This window comes from Sturnus vulgaris, chromosome 7 (assembly GCF_052056855.1).
Source record: "Sturnus vulgaris isolate bStuVul1 chromosome 7, bStuVul1.hap1, whole genome shotgun sequence".
Lineage (NCBI taxonomy): Eukaryota > Metazoa > Chordata > Aves > Passeriformes > Sturnidae > Sturnus > Sturnus vulgaris.
Window position 1 is genome coordinate 3,740,775 of NC_142249.1, and position 25,199 is coordinate 3,765,973.

At 43.9% G+C, this 25,199-nt stretch overlaps 1 protein-coding gene across 2 annotated transcripts; it reads left to right on the forward strand.

Moving 5' to 3' along the window:
- Nucleotides 1-8: 8 nt before the first annotated feature.
- On the forward strand, nt 9-24,965 carry USP40 (ubiquitin specific peptidase 40). 2 transcript variants are annotated; one of them, XM_014889899.2, is made up of 33 exons: nt 10-88; nt 1,229-1,276; nt 1,577-1,793; nt 2,022-2,089; nt 2,846-2,959; nt 3,775-3,939; nt 4,367-4,513; nt 6,044-6,187; nt 7,184-7,312; nt 7,564-7,665; nt 8,242-8,349; nt 8,992-9,313; nt 9,742-9,823; nt 10,653-10,824; nt 11,295-11,379; nt 12,144-12,214; nt 13,072-13,391; nt 13,848-13,974; nt 14,315-14,372; nt 14,663-14,716; nt 15,119-15,207; nt 15,614-15,700; nt 16,170-16,206; nt 16,681-16,745; nt 16,841-16,915; nt 18,030-18,156; nt 19,204-19,298; nt 20,419-20,537; nt 20,980-21,045; nt 21,269-21,479; nt 21,603-21,698; nt 22,426-22,520; nt 22,998-24,965. In XM_014889899.2, the coding sequence occupies exons 3-33, from the start codon at nt 1,595-1,597 to the stop codon at nt 23,101-23,103; spliced, it is 3,735 nt and encodes a 1,244-aa protein (XP_014745385.2). In that variant the 5' UTR covers nt 10-88; nt 1,229-1,276; nt 1,577-1,594; the 3' UTR covers nt 23,104-24,965. The 2 variants fall into 2 exon arrangements, with proteins under 2 accessions (XP_014745387.2, XP_014745385.2); XM_014889901.2 differs by lacking the exons at nt 20,980-21,045; nt 21,269-21,479; nt 21,603-21,698; nt 22,426-22,520; nt 22,998-24,965 and adding an exon at nt 19,392-19,426 and having other exon boundaries at nt 9-88.
- Nucleotides 24,966-25,199: the final 234 nt, after the last annotated feature.

The following is a 25,199-nucleotide window of genomic DNA, read 5'->3' on the forward strand; positions in this document are numbered from 1 at the left end:
CCGCGGGTTCCGGCGTGCTTTGCGCGGTGACACACAACAAACATGGCGGCGGCCGCGGAGCCGTGGCTGTAGGGCTGGGCCGGGCACGGTTAGTGAGGGGCGCTGAAGGGTTGGGGTTCGCCGGCCCGGGGGAGACTTGGGCGCTCCTGGAATGGGTTTGTTAGAGGGGCTTTGGTATCTCCTGACATGGGTTTATTGGAGGGGTTTGGGATCTCCTGTCACAGATTTATTAGAGGGACTCGGAATCTCCTGCCACGGGTTTATTGGGGGGATTTGGGAACTCCTGTCACATATTTATTAGAGGATTTTGGGAATTCCTGCCATGGATTTATTAGGGAGATTTGGGATCTCCTGTCACTGATATCTTAGAGGTTTTGGGATCTCCTGTCCCAGATTTGTTGGAGAGGTTTTGGGAACTCCTGCCGTGGGTTTATTAGAGGATTTGGGGAACGCCTCTCATAGATTTATTAGAGGAGTTTGGGATCTCCTGCTGTGGGTTTATTACAGGGGTTTGGGGTCGTTTGTCACTGATATCTTAGAGGGCTTGGGGGACTTCCTGTCAGGGATTTCTTAGAGGAGTTTGGGAATCTCATGGGTTTTTTAGAGGGGTTTGTGAATTGCTTGTCATGGAAATATTAGATAATTTGGGGATCTCCTGTCATGGATTTATTAGAGAGGTTTAGGGATCTCTTGCCACTGACTTATTCCAGGATTTTGGTTTCTCCTGCCAAGGATTTATTCCAGTCTGAGGCCTTGTGCTCTGAGCTGTCCCTGCTCTGTGACAGCACTGGGCTATCCAGAATCCCTTCCAATTGCTATTCCTGTGTGGTTTTTACGGGAAGGAGGATGCAGAAATAAGGAGCGAGGGAGGATTTGGCACTCAAGTGCCTCTCCGGAATGATGGGTGGGTGGTGTCTCCTGGATATGGCCCTTTTTTGGGACAAATCATCCACCCAGGAGCTGCTGGGCATTCAGGGAGGAGAAGAATCTAAATGCTAAAGTGCAACAGGCCTGACTGGAAACAGGAATGAGGGCTGGGAGACAGCTTGGAATGAGTGCCAAGCCCAGGAATTCCATCCAGCAGATTGGGAGGAGGGGCCTTTGCAGAGATTTTAAGGCAGTCAAGAGTTGCATTCAGAGGAGGAAAAGCTGATGCAAAGTGATTTATTTCCTGTTTGTGTTTGTTGGGAAGGTGAAACTTTAAAATCTTTCTGCTTTAATGTCTCAGATGAAGAAGTCCCAGGTGTTTGGAGAACGTGGATAAGGATAATCCAAGGTAGGGGACAGTTCACTTGTAGGAATAAATGACAGCTTTGTGCAAAGTGGAATTGTGGTGGGTTTGATTCTGGTGAAAAATCTGCTCAGACATGTGGTAACAGAAGTGCTTTTAATTCACCCTTTCTTGATACATGAATTGATACTTTTACATGGATTAATTTTTAGAATGACCAGAATAAGGTGGAAAAAAATATAAGCAAATTCTTCAGTCAGGGCTTCCAGGTTTATCTTGGGGGATTTGAGGTGGGTGGGTTCAACTGCATTTTTTATAGTAAATGCTTATTTTATCTTTTTAAAGGACTCTTCTGCCTTCACAATGTTTGGGGACTTATTTGAAGAGGATTTTTCCTTTATTTCTAACAATCATTGTGGGAAAGGGAAGAAATCAAAGCCCAGAGAGTCTGAGCCTCCAGCTCCCAGGGATTTCACCAACCTCAGTGGAATCAAAAATCAGGGTGGGACCTGCTACCTCAATTCCCTTCTGCAGACTCTGCTTTTCACGCCTGAATTTAGAGGTGAGGTGCTCAAAACCTTCTTAAAATAATGTTGGGATTGATATTTTAGTGAGACTTACACTCTTTGTTATTTACTTAAGAAACATAGGGAACTCAGGTGATTTTGGGGCTTGGTTCACTTTAAATAAATTACTGCAGAATAAAATGGTAGTGTTTGACATTAAAATACATTGCATTTTTAAAGAGGGGATGTTGTCTTTTTGGATAATAATTTTTTGCCAATTGCAGAGGCATTGTTCTCCCTGGGACCTGAAGAACTTGGGACTCTGGATGACAGCAGGAAACCAGATGCAAAGGTGGTGGGAATTTTCTTGTTTGTCGCTGTCTGATGTTGATATGGAGGAATATGGTTCCAGTTGATGTGAAACTTATGAAAATGAGTAAAAAAACCTAAATTTGACACTGAGAGGCAGTTTGGTCTGGCTCATAGTGGATTTTTCCCACAATTCTAAGCCCTCATTGTCAAGAGGTTTTGCTTCAGAAACCAGATGTGGTTTCTGTTTCTGCTGAGATGTCCTCCCTCCCACCTCATTCCATCCCATCATGAAGCACTTCAGGAGAGCTGAAGAGGGACTGGGGACAAGGGGTGGAGGGACAGGACACAGGGAGTGGCTTCCCACTGCCAGAGGGCAGGGATGGATGGGATATTGGGAAGGAATTCTTCCCTGTGAGGATGGGGAGGCCCTGGCACAGGGTGCCCAGAGAAGCTGTGGCTGTCCCTGGATCCCTGGAAGTGTCCAAGGCCAGGTTGGACACTGGGGCTTGGAGCAGCCTGGGACAGTGGAAGGTGTCCCTGCCCATGGCAGGGGTGGAATGGGATGGGCTTTAAGGTCCCTCCCACCCCAAACCATTCTACTTGGCTGTGTAAGGTGAGGGACTATAGATTTTTGGGAACAAAGTGTGACTGGTATGAATTGAGCAATGTGCATTGTGAAATAGGCAGGAGTATTTTCTCACCAACTTTGTAGGAAATTGCTTTTGTTTTTGTTGACATGTCTGCTTTGAAGGCTGTGTCTGATGTGCTGGCTGTGTTCCCTTGCTGTTGTGCCCAGGTTCGGATAATCCCGCTGCAGCTGCAGCGCTTGTTCGCTCAGCTCCTGCTCCTGGACCAGCAGGCTGCATCCACCACTGACCTCACTGAGAGCTTCGGCTGGAGCAGCCATGAGGTGCCAGTCTCCTTCCCCACACGCTTCTCTCTGCATAGAGATGGGTTCTGGAAGCCTGACATTTAGGAAATACCTTAAAATCCTTCAAGCTGCGGAGATGACGTTGAATTGGGTCAGCTCTTGGTGTGTCCTGTTGGATCTCCACAGGGAGTCCATGGCAGTTGTTTACAGGGAGGAACAGAAGATGACTGCTCTCTTAGATGCAATTCCAGTTGCTTTCCCTTTGTTTTTCCAGGAGTGTTTTTCCAACAGGCTTCTTGTCCTGAGACACTTAGATTGTTAACCACTTTTAACTGTGTCAGTCAGAGATTAATCTACATCTAGGGAATGGCTTCAAATTGACAGGGAGCAGGTTTAAATGGAATATTGGGAAGGAATTGTTCCCTGGGAGGGTGGAGAGGCCCTGGGACAGGGTGCCCAGAGAAGCTGTGGCTGCTTCTGGTCCCTGGAAGTGTCCAAGGACAGGCTGGACATGGGGACTTGGAGCAACCTGGGATAGTGGAAGGTGTCCGTGCCCGTGGCAGGGGATGGAACAAAATGATCTTTAAGGTCTTTCCCACCCAAACCACTCTGGAATTCAATGATTCTATCCAAGTGAAAGTGTTTTAGGTGGGTTGTAGCATGACTAAATTAACACATGTGTTAGATATTCCAATGGTCTTTTTAGAGCGTTTAATATAGGTAGTACTTCAGTACTCAAGGAGTAAATGTATGAGTAGTCGTTAAGACACTGGGACACGTGATGTGTTATTTTTAAGCCATAAGCCAAGCACAGCAGTGTTTCATTCATTCCTGTGTGGATTTTCCTCCTGCAGGAGATGAGGCAGCATGATGTGCAAGAATTGAACAGGATCCTCTTCAGTGCTCTGGAGACCTCCCTTGTGGGGACGTCAGGCCACGACCTCATCAACCGCCTCTACCACGGCATTGTTGTCAACCAGATTGTTTGTAAGGAGTGCAAGAACATCAGTGAGAGACAGGTAAAGCCAGGGATCTTCCACTGGGGGGTACTTTCAGGCTATTGACTTTAAATATTATTGTTTTTGAAGTCCAAAAATAATGTCATCTTTGCTGGGGGCCTTGTTGAATCCAGGTAGTGAGTGTTTAAGTCTTTGGCTGATCTTTGTAAATGAGAGGTAAAAAATGTAAATGTTTTGCATCTTCTGCGTTCACAAGCCCTGCCTCTGGTAGATGTAGTTAGCACAGAGTGCAGTGAGGTAACAGCAAAACATATCTTGACAGTTTTTGTGCTCTTTGTAATTTAAAAAAATCAGTTTTTTAAAATTAATTTGTGTGACTGTAGGAAGGTTTTTTGCCCATCACTGTGATGAATAGGATGGATGTCTTTCTAATCACCACAAACCTACACCCCTCAGAACCTCCTTTCTCGTTGTCCTTTCTACACAGGAAGATTTCTTGGATCTCACAGTGGCAGTGAAAGGCGTGGCTGGCTTGGAGGAGGCCCTGTGGAACATGTACGTGGAAGAGGAATACTTTGAGAATGACAACTTGTATCGATGTGGAGCCTGTGATAAACTGGTTGAAGCTTCAAAGGTAGCACCTTGGGATGGGATGGGATGGGATGATATACGGTTAGATGGGATATTAGGAAAAAATCCTTCCCTGTGAGGGTGGGGAAGCCCTGGCACAGGTTGCCCAGAGAAGCTGTGGCTGCTTCATCTCTGAAAGTGTCCGAGACTGGGCTTGGAGCACCCTGGGATAGGGGAGGGTGTCCCTGCCCATGGCAGAGAGTGGCACTGGATGGGCTTTAAAGTCCCTTCCAATCCAAACCATTCTGGGATTCTATGAAACCTCAGCAGGGATGTCAAGGAAAGCTCCCGTGGCTCATTTCCCAAATGTTGTTGCAGTTTGTTGTCTCTTGAGTGTGGTATAATTTGGAGGTATTGACTCATTCAACACCTTTGCTGCACTTTCCTCTGGGTATTTTGGAGAATTGGCCAAAAGAGAAGTTAGAGCATAAAATAAAAATCTGCAATTAGAGAAATCATGGAAACTCAACTTCTGGAGAACCCAAATGAGAGAGAAGAGCAATGAGCAGCTGTTGCTCTGTGCAGGGAATGAGATCTGTTGCTCTGTTTTTGTGGAGGGAAGCAGGCTCAGGTTGTTGGTGAACTCTGACCTGGTCACAGCAGCAGAGGTCCTTGGCCTCCTGCAGGATGGGTGAAATCCAAATCCTGCAGCCCTCTGGATGTGGAGGGAGTAGTTCAAAGGGAAGCTGAGGTCAGGCCCGGTTGATCAGTGACTTGGGAGTTCAGGAACACTCAGCAGTGCCTCGCGTGTCTTGTTGCAAGGGCTGGCTGGGGTTTAACTGGACTGGGTCCAAGGCAATATAGGGCAAGGTCTGCCTCTCACAAGTGCTCACCCATGCAGGAAAAGAGTGGGAACTCTGAATTTTGGCAGGAGATCACAGATCTGAGGGTTGCCAGGCTGTGGATGTGAATGGAATTCCTAATTCAGGGGATTTCTTAAGCCCTGTGTGTGTTCCTATTATGGCTCTGCCAGTGGAGACCAGGAGATGGAGACATTGGAAAGGCTCAGAAAGGTGGCCATGGAAACCACACCTACAGTCACAGGTGGTACAAGATGTTGGTTTTACTTCTCATGAAGGGTTCTTGATGTGCTCACCCATCAAGTGGTTGGATCTGGATTAATCTGGAATAATTAAAATGGATTCTCCTGGCTCCCCTGTCGAAATGAGGGAGACTTGAGCTCCTGGTTGCTCTGTAACTGTCTGTATAGAGCCTGTGAGCTATGGAAGTGTCAATACTGACTGGAATCTCACCAGTGTCCTTTATTTGCTGGGGCAGGATCAGGTATGGGACTGGTGATCACCAATCAAGGAGGATGTGGGGCTCAACATGGGGAGAAGATCTGTGTGGCTTTTAGGTTGTGTAGTTGGAAGGGAAATTGAGAATTACTGAAAAAACATTTCAAAAATGAGGGCACCAATCTTGTCTCTCTGGTGGTTACAAAGCTTTGTTGGAAAAGGATTTGACCACAGCAAAGTGGAAGCACAATTTTTTTCTAAGTCTGTGCTTAAAATGTTTTTAAATCCCTTCCCAGTCTGCTAAACTACGCAAGCTGCCTCCCTTCCTCACCATTTCCCTCCTGAGGTTCAACTTTGACTTTGAGAAGTGTGAGAGGTACAAGGAAACGAGCTGCTATACATTCCCCATCCAGATCAACCTGAGGCCTTTCTGTGAGCAGGTGGGCACTGTTAACATTTGTTAAAAGTTTCTGTGTGCTCTCTCAGCAGAGAACCCACAGCTCAAGGTTATCTCTTGTTTTTTGCATTTTGTCAGGTATTTGAGTAACTTTGTGATGTCCTTCTTGACTTTTGAACTGAGCTACCTTGTTGCTGCAAGGGGGAAGGGTAAAATAATTACCCAAAAGTTACCTAACCTGTCCTTCACAGGAAGATTATTATCTGGAAATGGAAGTTTATTTTTGTGTCATTATTCTCTGATACCATCATTCATAAATTGAGCTATACTGTGCTTTAGGTGCCTGTAGTTACTGCATTTTTCTCAGGAATCTCTATTTGCATTCATAAATGTGTTTCTGGCTATAAACTGAGCTATATCGTTGCTTGATGACAAATTTTGATCCTTAAACAACATAACAAAGGCACTGTTATGGAGCAGACATTTTTCTTGTTGAAGTGTTGCAATGCAAGCTTGGGAATTTCTCAGTGTTTGTATTTGAGGAAGCCTTCCCCCCGCCCCCAATTTTAGTATTTCCAAGTGGTGCTTCTTCTCTCTCTCCTCTTTTAAACAAAATAAGCTTGGTTGTGAACAAACATTAAAATTGAAAATATTTTGAATTTCCAGTATGGTTCAGCATCCTGCTTGTTTAATAACACGGGTTGCCTGGGGAAGCTGTGGCTGCCCCATCCCTGGAAGTGTCCAAGGCCAACTTGGACAGAACTTGGAGCCACCCGGGCTAGTGAAAGTTGTCCCTTCCTCTGTAGGAACTCAGATGAATTATAAGGTCCCTCCAACCCAAGCCATTTTGGGATTTTATGATGTATCAGTCTGTGGCTTGTGCCAGTTGTTCCTTATGTCCCCAGCCCTCTAAAGCCATTTCAGTCTCTGCTCATACACACACTGAGAAATGTCTGCAGTGATGCTGAAGGTATAAAGCTGTCCTTGTGTGAGAGACTGACCTCAGTTATTGTTACAATTATTGTTTTTCTTTTTAAAGACTGAAATGGATGATTCAGAGTACATGTATGAGCTCTTCTCTGTTATTATACACAAAGGTGGCTGCTATGGAGGACACTATCATGTTTATATCAGAGATGTGGATGAATTAGGAAACTGGCAACTCCAAGTAAGTCCTAAAGGCTTCTCTTCCTTGCTTTAGAGGTTGTACTTTTCAGAAAAGTATTAAGAGCTAATGGATGAATGTGCATCCAAACTTAATTAATGTTTTAATGAGGCTTTGTGTATCTTGCCTCATTGAGAAGGGCAGTCTATCAGAATGTTCATTCTGAAATTGTGCATGATCTTGTCAGCACAGAATAATCCAGTCCTCTAATTGTGTGTGAAACCACAATATTTGTGAGTGTCTTTCTAACCCAGGAAGAAGAGGGTGGGCTGATGAAAGAGAAGGTTTTAAGAGACACTGAAAATGCCAAAGAAACAGAAAATCCACTGCCAGTCTTAAAAGGGATTTTATCAGAGGTATGGTATGTAAGGAATTCATTGTTTTGGCTTTGGAGCTAGGGAACCTGCAGAGAGCTGGCATTTGTGAGAGTGGGCAGGCTTAGGTGTCCAGAGCTCTTCTGAACTTGGTGTGAAGCATTTAAAACTTGGCTTTAATATTAATAGTGACTCTTCCTACACAAAAAAGTTCTTTTGGAGTATTTCTGAAGCTGCTCACTAAAGCTGTTGCAAAAGGAATCAGAATATCCAGAGCTGGAAGGGAGCATTGGAAGTTGGAGCATTGATCCAGCCCCTGTCCCTGCACAGACATCCCAACAATCCCACCCTGAGCATCCCTGGGAGCAGTGTCCAAATACTCCTGGAGCTCTGGCAGCCTTGGGGCTGTGCCCATTCCCTAGGGAGCCTGTGCAGCACCCTCTGGGGGAAGAACCTTTCCCTGACATCTAACCTGAATCCCCTCTGGCACAGCTCCAGATGATGCTATAGCAGCTTACTAAAAACCAGGAATGATAAAAACACTACAAAATTTACTTCTTTGTGTTGACCCCTTGACTTTTGTAGCCTTTGTTACCTTAGTTTTTCATTTCTCTGCAGGAGGAAGCTAAACAAATTGCTGTGGATCAATTAGGGCAGAAATTACTGGAGAAGAAAGGGGTGTCCTGGAATAAGAAATACAGAAAACAATATGGAGCATTACGAAAGGTAATCACAGGTTTGCTAGTTTTGATTTTAGGTAATTTTTGTAATCATTTATATTCCTGTTGAATATTCAGGAGGAGATAATTGAGAATATGGACCCTTGGATGAGCATGTGCAAGGAGAGGTTTGTAATGTGAATTAGCAAGCTTGGGAACATAAGATTGCCAAGGAATTGTCTGCCTGACACTTTTAGTGGGTTTTTTTCCGATCTCTATGGTTGGCCTATAAAATATTAACCTTACTGAAGAGAAAACAGTGTTTGAAAATGCATGCCATTTTTTTGTTGTTTAGAACATGTCTATGAAATTAATACTCCAGTAAAAACTTGTTTTCCAGTTGGCTGCTGTATTTTATGATGTTTTAAGAAAAATACTTCAGAATTTGTATTGTGGATAGGTGGAAAACTGATGTTTACATGTTTTTTGAAGGGAGCTACCTGCAGTTTCCATGAGAAATGTTTAAATGTAGGTGTGAAGTGTAGATGTGAGGATTTTACAGAGGTAAACTGAGGAAAATACATGAGGAAGCACCATAACATGAGGGTTGAATTAATGGGGTTTGTGTTTCACTTCGAGGAGAGCAGCTTAATGCAGGCTGCATTTAAAACTTGGCATCTTCTTCATCTTGTCCTTGCTTCCCTTTCAGTATTTGCAGAATCATCCTCAGATTTTCCAGCTGAGTCCTGATGGAAACAAGGTCGGCCTGAAGGAAACACACAAGCTCCTGATCAAGCTGGATTCTCATGGACAAAATCTCCAGAGCCCTTCCCAGAAGAATGATGTGCAGTGGAACTGTGAGAAAAACTCCTCAAGGCCAGGAGCTGCTTCTGCTGGGTGCCACTGGTTTGATCTGAATGATTCCAAAGTCCAGCCCATCAAGGAGAAGGATATTGAGAAGCAATTCCAGGGTAAAGAGAGTGCCTACATGCTGTTCTACAGAAAAGCTCAGCTGAAAAGGCCCCCTGAAGGTACACGAAGCTCATCTGGAGATTCTGGGGGTGCTTCCTGCTTTGACATTTTTTCTGGAGAGCTTTTTTGTCCTTTCCAAGCTTTATTTTCCCCAGTTTTCCTTATAGTGATCATTTGAAAAACTAAAGTTAAATGAAAATACAAGGAGGTGGTGACCTGTTAATTGCCTGTAGCTGACTAATATTTTTTTAGCATGCTCCACAAATAATGGCAGAGCATCAGCTGAAACAAATACAAGTTGTAGTTAATGGCATTTATGTGTTAATTCCCCTTAAAGAAAGGTTGATTGGAAGGAGTAAAAGCATTTGCTTGTTCTTTAGATAATCTTGCAGTTGAGTTTTCAGTGATTATTGTACTGTAATGTCTCTTCTTGATCTCTTTTCTTGTTTGCCAAATCAGATTTTAAGCCTCTATTTTTTTATTGCAGCACGTGGAAATCCAAGGTACCAAATTCCTGAGCACCTGCTGCATGAAATGAATGCTGCTAATACAGAGCTGCAAAAAAAGAGGTATACTGGTGTCATTGTACTCAACCAGCTCCTATCTGCAGGACTCTCAAGGCATTCAAAAGGAAAGAAATTCCTTGAGCAGAATCACAACTGAAATGGTTCAATGTCATAGAGGTTAATTGAAGAATATAATTTCTGTATCCATATTCTGCTGGTTCTCTACCTTCCCTCTTAGCAGGCAGCCTACAGAGTTTCAAGGGAAACATATTTAGAGTTTCAAATGGTACCATTTTCTGGTGAAAATCACTGCAATTCTGGAGAGTGGAATGCATTATCTTTATTGTGTTTATGGAGGGAGCTCTCCACTGAGAGAAGGGGGAAGGTCTTGATTTATGGTGAATTTACAGATAAATTATATTCTCTGCCAGAAAAGTGAAGAGCTTGTGGTATTCAGATTAGAAAAAACTTCCCCTTGTGTTGAGGGACATGAGTGCTGATACACCTGAATCACAGTTAAGATATCAAAATACAGCCACGAGAGTGACAGTTTATAGGATATTTCACACAAGATGGCTGCCCCATCCCTGGAAGTGCCCAAGGCCAGGTTGGATGGGGCTTGGAGCAACGTGGGATAGGGGAAGGAGCCATGGTGGGGGGGGAGCAGGATAAGCTTTAAGCTTCTCGCCACCCAAACCATCCTGGGATTCTGTTTCTGAGGGAATTCCACTCCTTTATTTTTTAAATGTTTGCTGCTACAACTAGGGACGGGTATAAAGGAGGAGGGGATGTGACAGGGAATTTAGCCCTGGGGGGATCAGTTCCAGGACAGCTACACAGAAAGATCTGATTGGGGTTAAATTCACCAGGTTTTTGTGTTGTTCTCTCAAAGAGCTGAATGTGACTCAGCAAACAATGGCATTGATTTACATCTCCACCTGAGCTGCTGCTATAAATTCCACAACGGGGCTTTGCATCCTGCACTTTCTTGGAAAGAGAGCGTGGTGGATTTGACTATTGACAGAAGGAAAACACTGGGAGATCTTCGGCAGGCAGTGTTCCAGGTACCTGCTCTATCAAATCAACTTCATTTTTACTTGAGCCACTGCAACCTTTACAAATATATTTATGCTGCAATCTCTGTGCCAAGGAGAAATTTTTAACAGCAGATGGAGTTTAGAAGGCTAAAACTTACTATGAGTTTACACAGGAGGAGAGAGTGGTGTGGGGCCTGTTCTAGAAGCCATGAAATTGCTGGAATTTTAACTATGGAGACTTCAAAGTTCACATGAGCTAATTATATTTGGGCAGCATGTGCATGGCCATGGATTCACACTGCAGAACTCCAGGCTTATTCTTAATATTTCATTTTGTGACAGTTGTCTGTCTTTTCAAGGAGTCACCAATTAAATGTCACCAAGTGAGCTTGGGAGCCAGGCTGTGGCAGCTTTCAGCAGATTGTAATTGTTAAGAGTGCTGTGAGTTACTGCTACCATTATTTTACATAATTTTTCTGGTTCTTTTTCCCAACTAGATGTTGGAATCTTGGGAAGGAGACATGGTGCTCAGCATGGCCAAGCCTTTACCAGCAGGATTACACCTGTACCAGGTGCTTGATGGTAAGAACACTGCATGCCAGGCTCTTCCATGCTGTTGCTGTATTTTAATTCCTGCAGCCATCAAAGATTCCATCTATAAACCATCCTGGAGATAGGTATTACTGAACACTCTTCCAGCTCAAACTCATGTTAAGTTATTTAAATTATTTATTTCACTCTTATTAGTTGAATGAATAATTTTGAGGCTTTGCTGTGAAACCTTTGTTGTGAAATGCAGTTCTTAAGCAAGTCAAGCACATTTGCTGATAATAACGTATCAGTCTGTGTCTTGCCCTTGATTTGCTTGTGGATGTTTGCTTTCATAGGATTGGCCTAATAGGTGGAGAGGATAGAAGAGAGGAGCCAGGGTGACATCAAAGGAAAATGTAGGTTAGACTTCAGCTGAATTAGGGATTTTGTAAAGGGATATACTCACATTAAGAGTTCATTAATTTATTAAGGCTATGTCAGTTTTTCAAATCGTCATTTTTGTCTCTAGCTTCCCTTTATTAGGCAATTCTAAATGTCAGTCTTTAAAAACTTAGTAACTTTTAAATTTTATATTCTCTGTGGTGAGCTTCAGAAAATCAGTGTTGAACCAGAACATAACCCAACTCTCCGTGATGTTGACTTCAAAATAGAGAAGCACTCAGAGCTACTCTAAGTATTCCTCCCCATCCTTGTACAGTTCTTTAAAAAACTTTAAAACTTTTAAAAACTTGCTCACCCTGTTTGTGTATTTTGTGGGGAATGAGAACTTGATGATTTGCTCCTATTTTTTTTAGGAGATGAGCTGACCCTGGATGGCATTGGGCTGGCTGATGGAGCAGACATCTTTGTCTGGAATGGGAAAGAGGTAAAGGAACCAAGCACTTCCTTCCTTGTCAGCTCTGAAGAGATAAGACTGCACAAGGTCTCCTGGAAATCCTGTGCTGCTTTTGTAGTTTTCCATCTTCCTTTTAATATTAAGGCTTCTGCTTATCCTGGAAGTGGTTGTGAAGCACAGCATTTATTCTGTCTCTCTAGTGGAATACAATGCTCCTTTTAAATGATTTATATTGTAAAAGTATCCATTTTATTTTAGCTTTTAGCTCAGAAAAAACAGACCCTAAACCAAACAAAACCATCCAAACAGATAGTAACAGGGTCAGTTTTGTCTTGGTTTTATTTTTGGTATACTTTTTTCTGTTGCAGCTTTTATGTCATTAAATTTTCTTCAGCAAGGAACTTAGGTTAAATTTAGGTTGAATATCAGAAAGATCAAACTTTTAAAACGTAAGGTCACAATGTTCAGTCACATTTGGGTAGTTCTTTAATGTCCTGAGGGGCTAAATCATGTGTTCTGGATTTTGCCAAGTGTCCACTGGTTTCCCAGCTGTGGAATGGTTTGGAAAGGGACTAAGGATCTCGTCCCACCCCTGCCATGGACAGGGCCACCTTCTGCTATCCCAGGTTGCTCCAAGCCCCATCTAACCTGGCCTTGGACGCTTCCAGGGATCCAGGGGCAGCCTCAGTTTCTCTGGATAACATTTTGCTTTCTCTTCCCAACACCTGTGGGTTACTCTGATGATTCGTTCAGTACGAATTTGGTCCGAGGTGGTTTGTTTGGGAGGGGAGAGTGTCCATTTTTTTTGTCTCAGTATGCTCACTGCCCAGTCTCTCCTGTACTTGCTGCATCACACAAAGCTGGCATTCCTTCCTCCTGTCCCTCAGGTCGGAGGCACAAAGGTGCTGACGGGCCCTGAGCACGAGCCCGTGGTGCTCAACGTGCTTCGCTTGGCCGAGCACAACGAGGGCAGCAAGGGGCAGCACTTCAGCGAGGCCCAGCTTGTCTTCTCCTGCAGCACCAGCCTGGGGCAGCTGCACTCAGCCTTGGCTCCAGCCGGGGGCATCATCCTCAGGAACGGCTCAGGGGCAGACACAGAAGCCAAGAACTGGGAAGTTTTCCATGAGGAGGACATGAAGGAAACGGTCCGAAGTGTTGGGCTCAGGGATGGGTGCTCTGTGCTGATCTTAGACAGCCATGACCAGAGGTAATGTTTTTTATTATGATTGTAATTAAAGAAAGCAATTTTGGAAAAACCTTTTAGTCCAAATTATACTAACAGCACATATTCTTGTAACTAATAATCACTTTGAGCTTACAAATACGAGTATTTTCATCTTAAGTTTTGGAGACCAATTATTTATCAACCGTTAGATTTTTCTTGCCCTCAAAATGCAGCACCAGTTACAACCTTTGATTTACACTTGTAAAGGGGGAAAAGCCTGATGGGAGCAACTCATGCTCAGCCAATCCAAAGCTGCCAGGGGCAAATTTGTGGTCTCATGACACTCTCTGCTCCCTGAGGCCTCTGCTCTGTGAGATGCCATTACTGTGCACAACTTTGTGATCATCTTTTTACTTGGGAACTGTGCTGGTGAGTGATGTAGCCCTGCCAATGTTTAGCTTTTCTGTCTGTCTGTCTTTGCACTGCTGATTCCCACAGCTTTGTCAACGTGGCAAGTGGGAATTTGACTGCCTTCACCTATGACATCAGCTGGCTCCAAGTGAAAAACTTCTGTGGGGTGGAAGAGGAGGAGAAACACGTTAAAATCACTGCCACCATTGAAACAGTAAGGACTCTGCTTTCCTGAACAGCTTGCCCACTGCACTTGGCCCAGCTCATTCGATTTAGCCTCAGGAATGAATCTTTTCCCTGCTGAAATTAGTGTTGAGCTCAGAGTTACAATCCCTAGCATATTTGCAGGTAGCTTAAACCAGTGCAGTGTTTTAGTGTCAAACAGTTTCCTCTTTGTATCATCCTGTAAGTGGAATCTTGAGATGGTGTCAGTAACCAAAGCTAAAAGAGAGGGGAAGGATTATCTTTGTGCACTGGCACTTGAACGAGCAGGGGTGTTGGTGGCATTCCAGGCTGGATGTGTACCTGTCCTTTTTAATGTCCCTGTCTTTTAGGTGATGTCAGATATCAAAATGAAAGCAATCCGGGAGCTTCAGCTGGAGGAGGAGCTGGGTAAGTGTTCAGCTGCTTTCAGTCTGCTAATGTTACAATTTACTGGCTTTTGAGTGGGTTTAGTGGTAGAATTTTCCTTTCAGTGAAAGAATAAAAGCTGAGACTGTTGATGGAGTCTCGAGGAGTCTCTCTCCAGTTACATTTTTGATCTCACAGAGGGAGGCCTCTAAGATGAACCCATTGTAATTAATCTTAAAGGTGTTACTTGTCTGAAATTCTGAGCCAAATTCCTATTTTATTCCTGTTTGAATTAGTTAATACTTCTCTCTTTCCTGCCCTTTTTGCTGCAGCAAACGAGAGCTGTCTTAGACCTGTTAGTGGCAACGGGAAACTTCTGTCTCCAGGTAAATTGATTTATTGATTCAGTGTTCTGTAAGAAATTCACTGGGGAGATTTTCAGCCTCTGTTTGTCCTTTCCTGGGAGAAGTACCGACACATAACTCCACTGATTCCCAGGCTTAACTGAACCGGTTGTGTGGGGGTTTTTTTTCCAGTTTTAAAGTTAACAGTACCAGTATAAAGATAGGGGTTGAACTGAAATGTTCAGCTTGGTTTTCTTGCTTACATCATTAATCCACCTGTGCTCCTGATGGACTCTGGGAGATCTCCATGCCTTTGTTCTCCTCACAGGACACTCACAGATCTGCTGTCAGGGCTGAGCAAGTTAAGTGCTCCAGAGGGCACTGAAGGGTTTTAGCTTGCTCTGAGGATGATAAAATTGATGTTTTCATTTGTCCTCCTTCAAGTGCCTGAGGATTACACAGTCAAGGAAGCAGAACTGAAGATGGGAAGCTTGCTCGGGCTGTGCCGTGGGAAAGCACCAACTTCCACTCAGGTACAGCAGTGTGGGATGGGAGGAGCCTGCTCCAGGGACATTCCTAAAAGAGAATAAAGGAAAAAAGGAGGATATTGCTCTTGGAATGTGCAAATTGTAAATATCCCAGAATGGTTTGGGTTGGAAGGGGCCTTAAAACTCACCCAATCCCACCCCCTGCCATGGGCAGGGACACCTTCCATTGTCCCAGGATGCTCCAAGCCCCAGTGTCCGACCTGGCCGTGATGTGCAGGGGAAGGAGTGGTTGTGCATATCTGGAGACCAGAGGTGGCTAATGAGCATCTGCTGATGGCCATAACTCAACTTTGCTTTTGTGCCATTTTTGTGCTGTTTGTTGACATTCTAACCACAGGAATTGTTCTTACACTTCAGTGTTTATTTTGGTAGTTTGTGTTTGGATTTTCAGCTCTTCCTGTACTTCATGGTTGGGAGTGACCAAAACTGCAGCCCTGAGATGGAGATAGTTGTGGAGGAGACTGCCTCTGTCAGAGAGGTAAGGCTGGCTGCTCCCACAGCTCTGCTCCCAAGGTCCTGGACAACACTTCTTGCTCAAACCTGGAGGTGGAGGAGTTGGGAAGAGCCATGCACAGAGTGAAGAAGACTCTGCTGCTGCCAGTCTAGTGCTGAATTTCCAGCTTTGACTTTTATTTTTTTTTTAAAGGTGCATCTGCAAACTCTGGGGCAGAATTTGTTCAAGTAAAGGAACAAACTGACAGCATAGATTTAATTTTCTACCAGTTGGGGAAAGCTGGCTCAGCTGATGTGGTGAATTTTTTCCTGAAAACAATCTCCTCCATGAAGGTTTTAATATATAGCCCAAATACATCTTGTGTATCTAATTATATTGTTTTAAGAATTGACCAGCAGTCACTCTGTCAGAAAATTTTAACATAGTTTTGCTGAAAAATTCTTTTCCCAGCCTCAGCAATGACACAACTCTCATCTTGTGTTTCTTCTTTCAGTGTCTCAGTTTAATGCTGGAGAAATCTGGATTATCAGGTTAGTTGTGTTATTTACATATTTTTAAAGGAATTTTTAATACTTTTAAGACTTTTTCCTACCCGAAACCTTGCAAGTTTTTTCAATGAGCTGTGTGTCATCGTAATGTGGGAAGGAGAAAGAATTCTAAACATGAAGTCTTTATAATATATTTTTTTATTTTAAAGAGCATGTCATAGATTCACATGATAATTTGACACATAGTAATTCCTCCTCTTTCCTCTGAAACCGGTGAAAATAATTAGATAGGTGAAGAATAGAGATCTGTAGAAATGAAAGATTATTTTCGTACAGCAAAAGATCTGGGGAAGATGGAAGTAATAATTCATTTAGTCAGAGTTGTGTTTAAAAAGCAAATAAAAATAAAGAACAAAAGAAAAAGGACCCTTGACACTTAAGAGTTTTATAATATTTTCCTACACTGGCATTATTGACTAACTAGTTTTCTGTGTGTATCTTTTTGGGTTTTGGTAGGTGACAGCTGGCATTTGAGAAGGCTTGACTGGTGCTATGAAGCAGGGGAAGCCTTAAGCCAGGAAGTAAGAGGAGCCTGTTTGAATCCATCTGTTCTCTGCTCCCTTGGGAGAAAGGCAGCTGGGGGCCAACAGGGACCCTGTGCTTTCTCTTCCTGCAGAATGCCACCCTGAAGGAACTCAACGTTTGCAGAGGAGACACTTTGGTTATAACTGAAGGAAAGCTTCCAGAAAAGGTAAAATGTGAGAAACAAGGTTCATTCTTTAAAATTTTTAGAAGTTTAATAAGGGATAAAAGGGACTGTACATAGTGCTGGAGTGCCTGGCAAACCAGAAGCATTCTGTTAGCTTAAAACAATTTTCTTATATACTTTTTCATGACATTGGTTAAATGCATATTCATGAGGATTATACATGTTCAAATATTCCTGTGGGTTTATATGTTCTGGGAATTCTTTTGCTTGGTTTTAACCTTTGACTTGTCTGCATGCTATCCTGTAGATTAAATTGATATATTTTATTTCTTCCCAAGCCTCCATTCTGTTGTTTTGACACTTCCTGATAACTGGAGTGTCAGTAGTAAATTTTTCTCTTGGTCTCCTAGTTCTTGTCACTGTTACTTTATAATTCAGAAAAGATAATCCACAAATATATTGAATCAACATAGCTATTTCACACCATTATGAGTTAGCTACACAAATAAAAGCATTTAATATTACATAGTTTCTATTTTATTATGCTAAGGTTGAATATATAATACATATATTTATCACATTACTATTTATGTGAGCTATACAGTGCATACAAAAGCTGACAGGTTATACTGTATCAAAAAGCAGTTAAAAGGGGTTACAAATTGTACTATATTAAAATTGTTGTGATCAATAATAACTTGCAAAACCAATACATAAATGCCAAAGCCAATAACTATATCGTCATTTATAACATAAAAGGAGAGTGGTAGTGTCTGGAGACTTGGAATCCCAGAGTGGTTTGGGTTGGGAGGGATGTTAAAGCCCATCTAGTGCCACCCTGCCATGGCAGTGACACCTTCTACTGTCCCAGGTTGTTCCAAACCCTGTCCAGCCTGGCCCTGAACAGGCTGTGCCTTGCAAAATTGTAGCATCATTATTTCTGCACCACCACCATGCTCTCCACTAAATCATTTCCCCAGCTGCCACATGCACACGTTCTTTGGACACTTTCAGGACTGGTGACTCCACCACTTCCCTGGGCAGCCTGTTCCAAAAGCTTAGTCTTAAATAAATATTTTCTCTCTTCCTGTACTAAAGGTGAAATTTCTCCTTGTCTGCACACAGCACTTGAGCCACCTGCTATTTTCTGTTCCAGGGTTTCCTGAAAATCCCAATCTGGTGGCTGAAGCCTTCAAGCCATAAGAAACATGGAGAGCATGCACAAGACCAAGTGAATGGGATCACCTGGAAGATGGAGGCTTTGCAGGTGTCTGCTGCAGCAGGTGAGCTTGGCCAGGCTTTGAAAGGAATCATCTGTGGTTGTTCTTTGAGTAAAAGCCAAATTTTAATCCAGAGCCTTAAAACCCTTCTGAAACCTAGGAGGGGCTGCATGAGTTGCATCAAGGTTATGGTGAAAGGACCACTCAGGAGACAGATGCAGTTTTGGACATAAAAGCTGGATATTCCTGTTGTAGGGCTGTTCCTCAGCTGGATTTGATCAAAACCCCACTGAATTTTGTAGGAGGGGCTCTTAGGCAGTGTCTGTACTGAAGACAGTGGCAGCATTGTGAAGCGTCTCCTTCATGAGCACAGAGGCAATTGGCTTCAAGTGCCAGACTCCTGAAGGCACATTTAATTCCCTTCAGGCTGTGTGGCTTTTTGGAAGCTGGAAAAGGAGGTGTGGGTAAAGCTTGCATAGTATCAAAGACCTTAAATGCAGTTTGTTCCACTAAAGGTCAAATCCAAATTAAAAATCAGCCAGGGCAGCAAAATCAAGCGACGGTTGAAAAGAGGGAAGAAAATGAAGTGGAAATAAGAGAATTGGAAAATGAGGAACAAATTGATTTTTCATTTTGTATTAAAAGCAATATTCTTCTGGTGCTGGGTTGTGCTGCAGGGCAGGACCCCTCTCCTTGCAGAAATTTTCTTTACATTTTTCTCCTTTTGCCTCAAACCTTTTCTGAGTTTCATTTTCTCCCCTGTTGATTTCAGTAGTGGAGCTAAGAGCAATTTAGCTTAGCTTGCAGTAGGTTTAATCAATAACTAACACTATTTATCAATGGGAATAACTGCTCCTAGTTCTGAAATTTGCAGTGTAGGAACTGTTGGGAAATTACTGGGATGTATTTTGTGTGCTGGATATGGCTATGGCAGGGGAATGAGGTGACCTTTAAGGTCCCTTCCAACTCAAACCAGTCTGGGATTCCTGGATACTCTAAGTGGACTCCAGACTCCTTCTCTAAGGGAAATGTGACTGTTATCTCTCAGGTCTATACAAATCATGTAGACTCTTCTGTTATTTGTTTCTTCCTCCCTTCCCCCCTTCAAAGCTCCAGCAGAACCCATCCACCCAGGCCTGGATCTCTGTTATGCTGGCAGGATAGAGATAGCAGGAGAGGCCTCTCTGGAAGACCTGAAGATGCAGGTTAGATGTTCTCCTGTGTTGGACTGTGCAGCAGCACTGTGATGACTTGAGCTCTATTAACAGCTCTTTTATTTCCTTTTCCCCTGTCTCCAGTCTGTTGGGCTATGGCATTTATGCCATGGTCACTGGTAAGTACCAAGAGGCAGCTGGAGCACGTAGCTCAAACACTTCCTTAGTGTCCCTGCTGTCCCCATCCTCCCTGTCATGTGTCCTGGCCTGCAGGAGCCTTGTTGCACTTCAGCTGAAGCTCTACCTTGCAGCTTTTGCCTTTATTTCAGTATAAAATCTCTCCATGGGAAGCACACACATAACAAGCACCTCCTAAAAAGCCACTTTGCCGTTTCCACATTGTTCCTGTGTTAGTTTTCTGCATTATTTTTTTAAATTTCTGTATGTGGAATCTGATGAATAAAGAATTTTTTTGGGGTGCATAGGTTTGTCAGCCAGGAAGGCCTGGCTTATTTTGTTTGGCCAGTGACTAAAATATCTTTGTATGGTTTTAATGCACTAAAAACCAAACCAAGCAAAGCACCCCAAAAGAAAAAACTAATCCCAAAACCCACCCCAAACCCACAAAGGTGTATAACCCAGTCCTACCAAAAGGCTCTGTGTGGTTTAAGCAGTTGATTGTTCTACTTGAACTGCATGAGGAAGGACCTCTCACCTGATTCTGCTCCATACCAACACTTATTTTTTTGGGTATGACTTCAGTTTTGGGTTCTGCCAGGCTACTGCCTTGGAGAGCTGTGTGCAGGTTGAACAAGGAGAACTGGCTGAACGTGAGAAGTGTTGTGTCCTTGGGAAGGGCTTAGAGGAGCTCAGCACTTGGTCAGAGACTGGGATAAGGATTGCAACAGCCCCATTCCCTCCCAGTTGTTCAAATTTTAGTTAAAAAAAGAAATTTGGTACTTTGGAAATGGAAGTTGAGTTGAGAATTGTTGAGAGGAAGGGAAATCCAACTCCTCTTGAGGCTGAAAAGTGAATGTTTTGCTGATAGCCGCAAGCAACAGCTGGTGTGGAATAAATCTCAACACCTTGCCCTCTTTTTTGAGAGTTAATCCAGTTTCTATTTTTCCCACCTGGCTGCTAAAGTGAATGACCAGGTATTTCTGTTTTTCAGGCTCTGACCTTACCCTGCTGCCAGGAGCAGGTTGTGCCCCTGCCCTCGTTTCTCAGAGCTTGGACAATGGATAGCAAACGTCCCGGGAAGCTCCTCCGGGATAACAAGCGGAGACTCAGGTGGCTTTCCTGGGGAGTGTGCAACAGGCTGGACATGGGATGGATTGTGGGGAGATTCATCAGCTCAGTCTGGGTTGGAAAGGATCTTAGAGATGAGCAGTCCCACCCCTGCCATGGGCAGGGACACCTTCCACTGTCCCAGGCTGCTCCAAGCCCCAGTGTTCAGCCTGGCCTTGGGCACTCCAGGGATCCAGGGGCAGCCACAGCTTCTCTGGGCACCCTGTGCCAGGGCCTGCCCACCTTCACAGGGAACAATTCCTTCCCAATATCCCATCCATCCCTGCCCTCTGGCAGTAGGAAGCCATTCCTTGTGTCCTGTCCTTCCATCCCTTGTCTTGAGCTTTCCTCGAGGCCCTTCAGGCACTGGAATGGGCTCTGAGCTCTCCCTGGAGCCTTCACCCCAGATCCAGAGCCACGTAGACAATCTCTGTTCTGTTTTCAGTGACTACAGGCTGGGTGCCAGAGTGGAAATCTGCATAGAACCCTTGCAAGAAGAAGAGAATTTGGGGTAAGAGCTCAAGATTTTTATTTCTCTTGTTTGTTACATCTCTGCATTCGAGGGAAGCCTTCATTGAGTAGCTTGTGACTTCAGGACTCTCAGGATGTGGGAAAACCTTGGAAGTTATTAATTGTTTTCTACAAACAAAATGAGGGAGGGCAGGAGGGGGAGAAAGCTGGGAATTCTGAAAGCATGGCTCACAAGAATTTCCATTCTCTCATCCTGCTGCCAGCCCCCAGGAGCTGCTGCTGCGAGTCCAGATGGGAATACCAGGAGAGAGGGACTACTCCGACTCCCGGGATTTGGTGTGGGATATCTCCAAGGAATGCACAGCCTGGGCTCTGAGGCAAAGAGTGGCTTCTCACTATTGTCTCCCTGTAGATAAAATTGAAATAGCCAAATACTTCCCTGAGAGATTTGAGTGGCTGCCAATATCTAGCTGGGTAAGATCTGGATTGACAGAATCCCACAGTTGTTGGAGAGGAGCGTGTGTTGGTTTGGGCTGCAGGTCCTTAGGGATTGAATTTAAAGAGAATTCTAAACTCTTCTGCTTTGATTTTGTTCAGACACAGCAGATCTCCAAGAGGAAAAGGAGGAAAAAGCAGGAGAGTTTGCAGTCAGCCCCTTATCACCTGAAGGATGGAGACATCATTGGGGTGAAGGTAAGTTTCCCTGGATTTAATTGTTGCACAAGGATCAGGTTCAGGCAATGTCCCCTTTGCAGTATCTTTATTTCTGCCTGGTTTTCTCTCATCCTGCTGCATTTCTGAGAGTGTTGGTGTGTGGGTTTGGACACTGCATTGTGTTGATAGGAAATCTCTTGCTGCTGCTGCTTTTCCTTTTTCTTGCCCTCATTTTTTGACTTGGGTTTTTTTTGAATTCTGAGTAAAATCCGAGGAATTGCCCTTTAAAAATCTCATTATGGATACAAACCAGTTACATATTATAGATTACTGAACTAGGACAGTTCTGTTCTAAGGTGTTGAAAGGAATTACCCAGAAGTGAGCTCTGAGCTAGCAATCAGGCTTACTTAGAAGGAAAGAAGATTCTGGATGGGTTTTAAAGCAGTAGGAGAAAAATGTGATGTGCTATCCTGCTGTTTTAGCCTATTGGAAGGAGTCCATCCCTGGAAGTGTTCCAGGCCAGGTTGGATGGGGCTTGGAGTACCCTGGGACAGTGGAAGGTGTCCCTGCCCATGGCAGGGGTGGCACTGGATCATCTTTAATATCCCTTCCAACTCAAACCATTGCAATTCTAATTAACTTGAAATTAATCAGTGCAAAAGTAGTCAAAAGAAACCATCTGGAAATTTATTGTGTCAGTCGAGGAACAGCTGGGAGATAGTTTGACCTTCTGACTTTGATCTCTCCAATCCTTTTTCATAACAGAACCTTCTCCTTGATGACACCAAGGACTTCAGCACCGTCAGGGACGACATGGGGAAAGAGAAGCAAAGGCAGCTGGCTCTGGAAAAGAGGAAAAGGTAGTGAGCACTTAGTTCCATTTTTCTTTAGGAATATGCAGAGTGTTTGCTGCTTTTCAGAGAAGCTGTGGCTGCCCCGTCCTTGGAAGTGTCTGCAGCCAGGTTGGACGGGGTTTGGAGCAACTGACATAGTGGAAGGTGTCCCTGCCCGTGGCAGGGGGTGGCACTGGGTGGCTGCCCGTGAAATCCAAACCATTCCATGATTCAGCCTAATTGGATAATTTTTGAGGCCAGTTGTAGCTGGGTGCTGTCAGAGCACACAATTCCAGTAATCCTGCAGGGAGAACTTGGATAATTCAGACTCCTGGCTCTCGATGTTCCTGCACTGAGCCTCATGGTTTTTCCTCCTGGAACACACCGTGGAGATGAAAATGAACCCTTGGCTGGCCTGGCCTTGCACAGGCTGTTTTCACAGCTCACTGGAACGCAGAGTTCAGGCCAGCACTAAATATTAACCACATCATTTCTGTTTTCCAGCCGCCAGGAGCGTGTCCAGGATCCCTTTTTCCCCGAGGAGAAGCTCCCCATGAAGCCCCGCAAACCAGAAGTGGCTCTTTCCATCAACGTGGGGGTTTTCAGATAGCACCAGGAGCTGCTCTGCCCACACCACCCTGTACTAACCTGGCCTCTAGGGCCTCAGCTCCAGCAGCAAGACGGGCTTTCCCAAAGTGTCTTCAAGGATCCCTGAGGCACAAGCTGGATGTAGGATTCAGGAAAACTGATTTTCTTCTGCTCTCTCTTGGGGAAGTGCTTTAAGGTCTCTTTCTCAGTGTGGTACTTACTCTCAGGCTGAGTAAATGCACTTTATGGAGGAGGAAAAGGATTAATGTATTGTATAACCCCTCGGTGACTCTTTTGTAACCACCCAAAATACTTTGTTGGGTCAGATCTGACTTCTTGCACCATCACTACTGAGGTTTAATGCAGTCATAATCATCTCTTTTTAGAAAGTTTTTCCCATCTCTGATGACTGAAGTTGCTACTGATACCAGAATTTGCTTTTCTTTCTTTATCTCTAAACCTAAGTCTGTAGGAGCTGGAGTTAGCCCTAAGAACGAGGGAAATGTGGAAATCTCTGAGCAAAGTGTAGGAAATTGGCTCAAAAAGAGCAAGCCTGGGACCTGTCAAGATATAAAACCTGGAGACCTTTTGTGATAAGGAGCAACAGGGAGGTAATCTTAGATTCTGAAATTTCTGGGGCTTGTTTTGTTGCCCATAAACTTCATTAACAGACAAAACGGTTGAAAAAAATGGACAGATCCAATGTTTGATCTTCAGTAGGTTTTACTGTATTCAGGAAAAGGGCTTGTATTTATTTTCAGTGGTCCTCTTCAGAGGAATTTCCCTCATTTCTCATTTTTCCAGCTGTTCTGATATTCTGGTACATTGGAGAACCTGTTTCTCTTGGTGTCCTGAGCTGACTAAGCAGCTCACTGATCTGGGCTCCAGGTCAAAGGCTCTAAGTATTAACTCCAAAGTGAGCCTGATTATCCTTAATTAAATCTGTGATAATGACAGGACAAAACACAAGTTTGCTTTTAGGGGCTGCAGTAAATATTTGACCTATTTGCTGTATGTGTCAATTTTGTAGTGGGAGCTGCTAGTTGAGCAGATTTCCTCAAATTTTGGCTAACATTTTTCATGTACCTTTTATAGGTGAACACTATTCTGGTATTTCAGACAGCATAAAGATAAAAACTGACACTCTGCTATCAGAAAAAAAAAAAAAAGAAAAGCACCATGAAATGCACCATTATTAATTTCTCTGCATATCTTTAGAATTCAGCAGGTGCTCCTGAGCTTTTTGGGGCTGATGCTCTGCACAAGGGGCTGTTTAATGTCCTCACTCACTCGAGTCCTGAAATCCCAGTTTTCTGTCCCAGAGGAGGACAGCAGATGTTTTCCCAATTTTAATTTGTGTCACCTTCTTTCAGGTGTTCTTGGGAGCCTGGGTTTACAGTAGGGATCAGAGGTGCTGATTCCAAAGGTTTGTGTTCCCACGTGGTTCCAGCCCATTGGGTTTATTTGCTGTCACTTTAGTTCCTCTGGTTCCTGCTGGAGAGCTGGACTGAGCTCAGCCTTCGCCTCTTGAATAACTCTGGTCTCTGCCTGAGAACACCAAGTTTGGAGAAATTGAAATGCAAATTCCAAGTGGAAATTTTGTGCCTTTGTTCAAGTGTAATGTAGCAGCGCCTGCACTGAACCAATCTTGGATTATTTCTAATTTTGGCTCAAAATGCTTTTTTTTTTTTTCTTAAAACTCTTGTGGGCCATTCCACAATGACAGGGTTCATGGAAAACGGGGCTGGGGAGAGGAAACACCTTTTGGACATGGAGTCTTTGTGACTCCTTGGGTTTTGATGGTTATTTGCAAAGCCTGGAAGAGCTTTCATCTTTATTTTTCAAGTGTTCTTCACAAAATAAAATGTCATTTTTATCTGCCTAGCTGGGTTGTCTGTGGATGTCTCAATGGTTGGGAATGGCACAAACTGGATTCTGACGTGCTTTAATTTTCCAGTGCTCCTGAACTGACATTCCCACCTCTGGAGGAGGTTTCCCCATTGTCTGTGGCTGTTGTCTTTTCCTGAGGCTCCTGGCTTGGTCCTGGCTCAGGGCTCTGAGTAGAGGAGCAGCTTTGCTTTGTCCCGTGTTTCCAGTCACTGAAGAAGGCACGGAAGG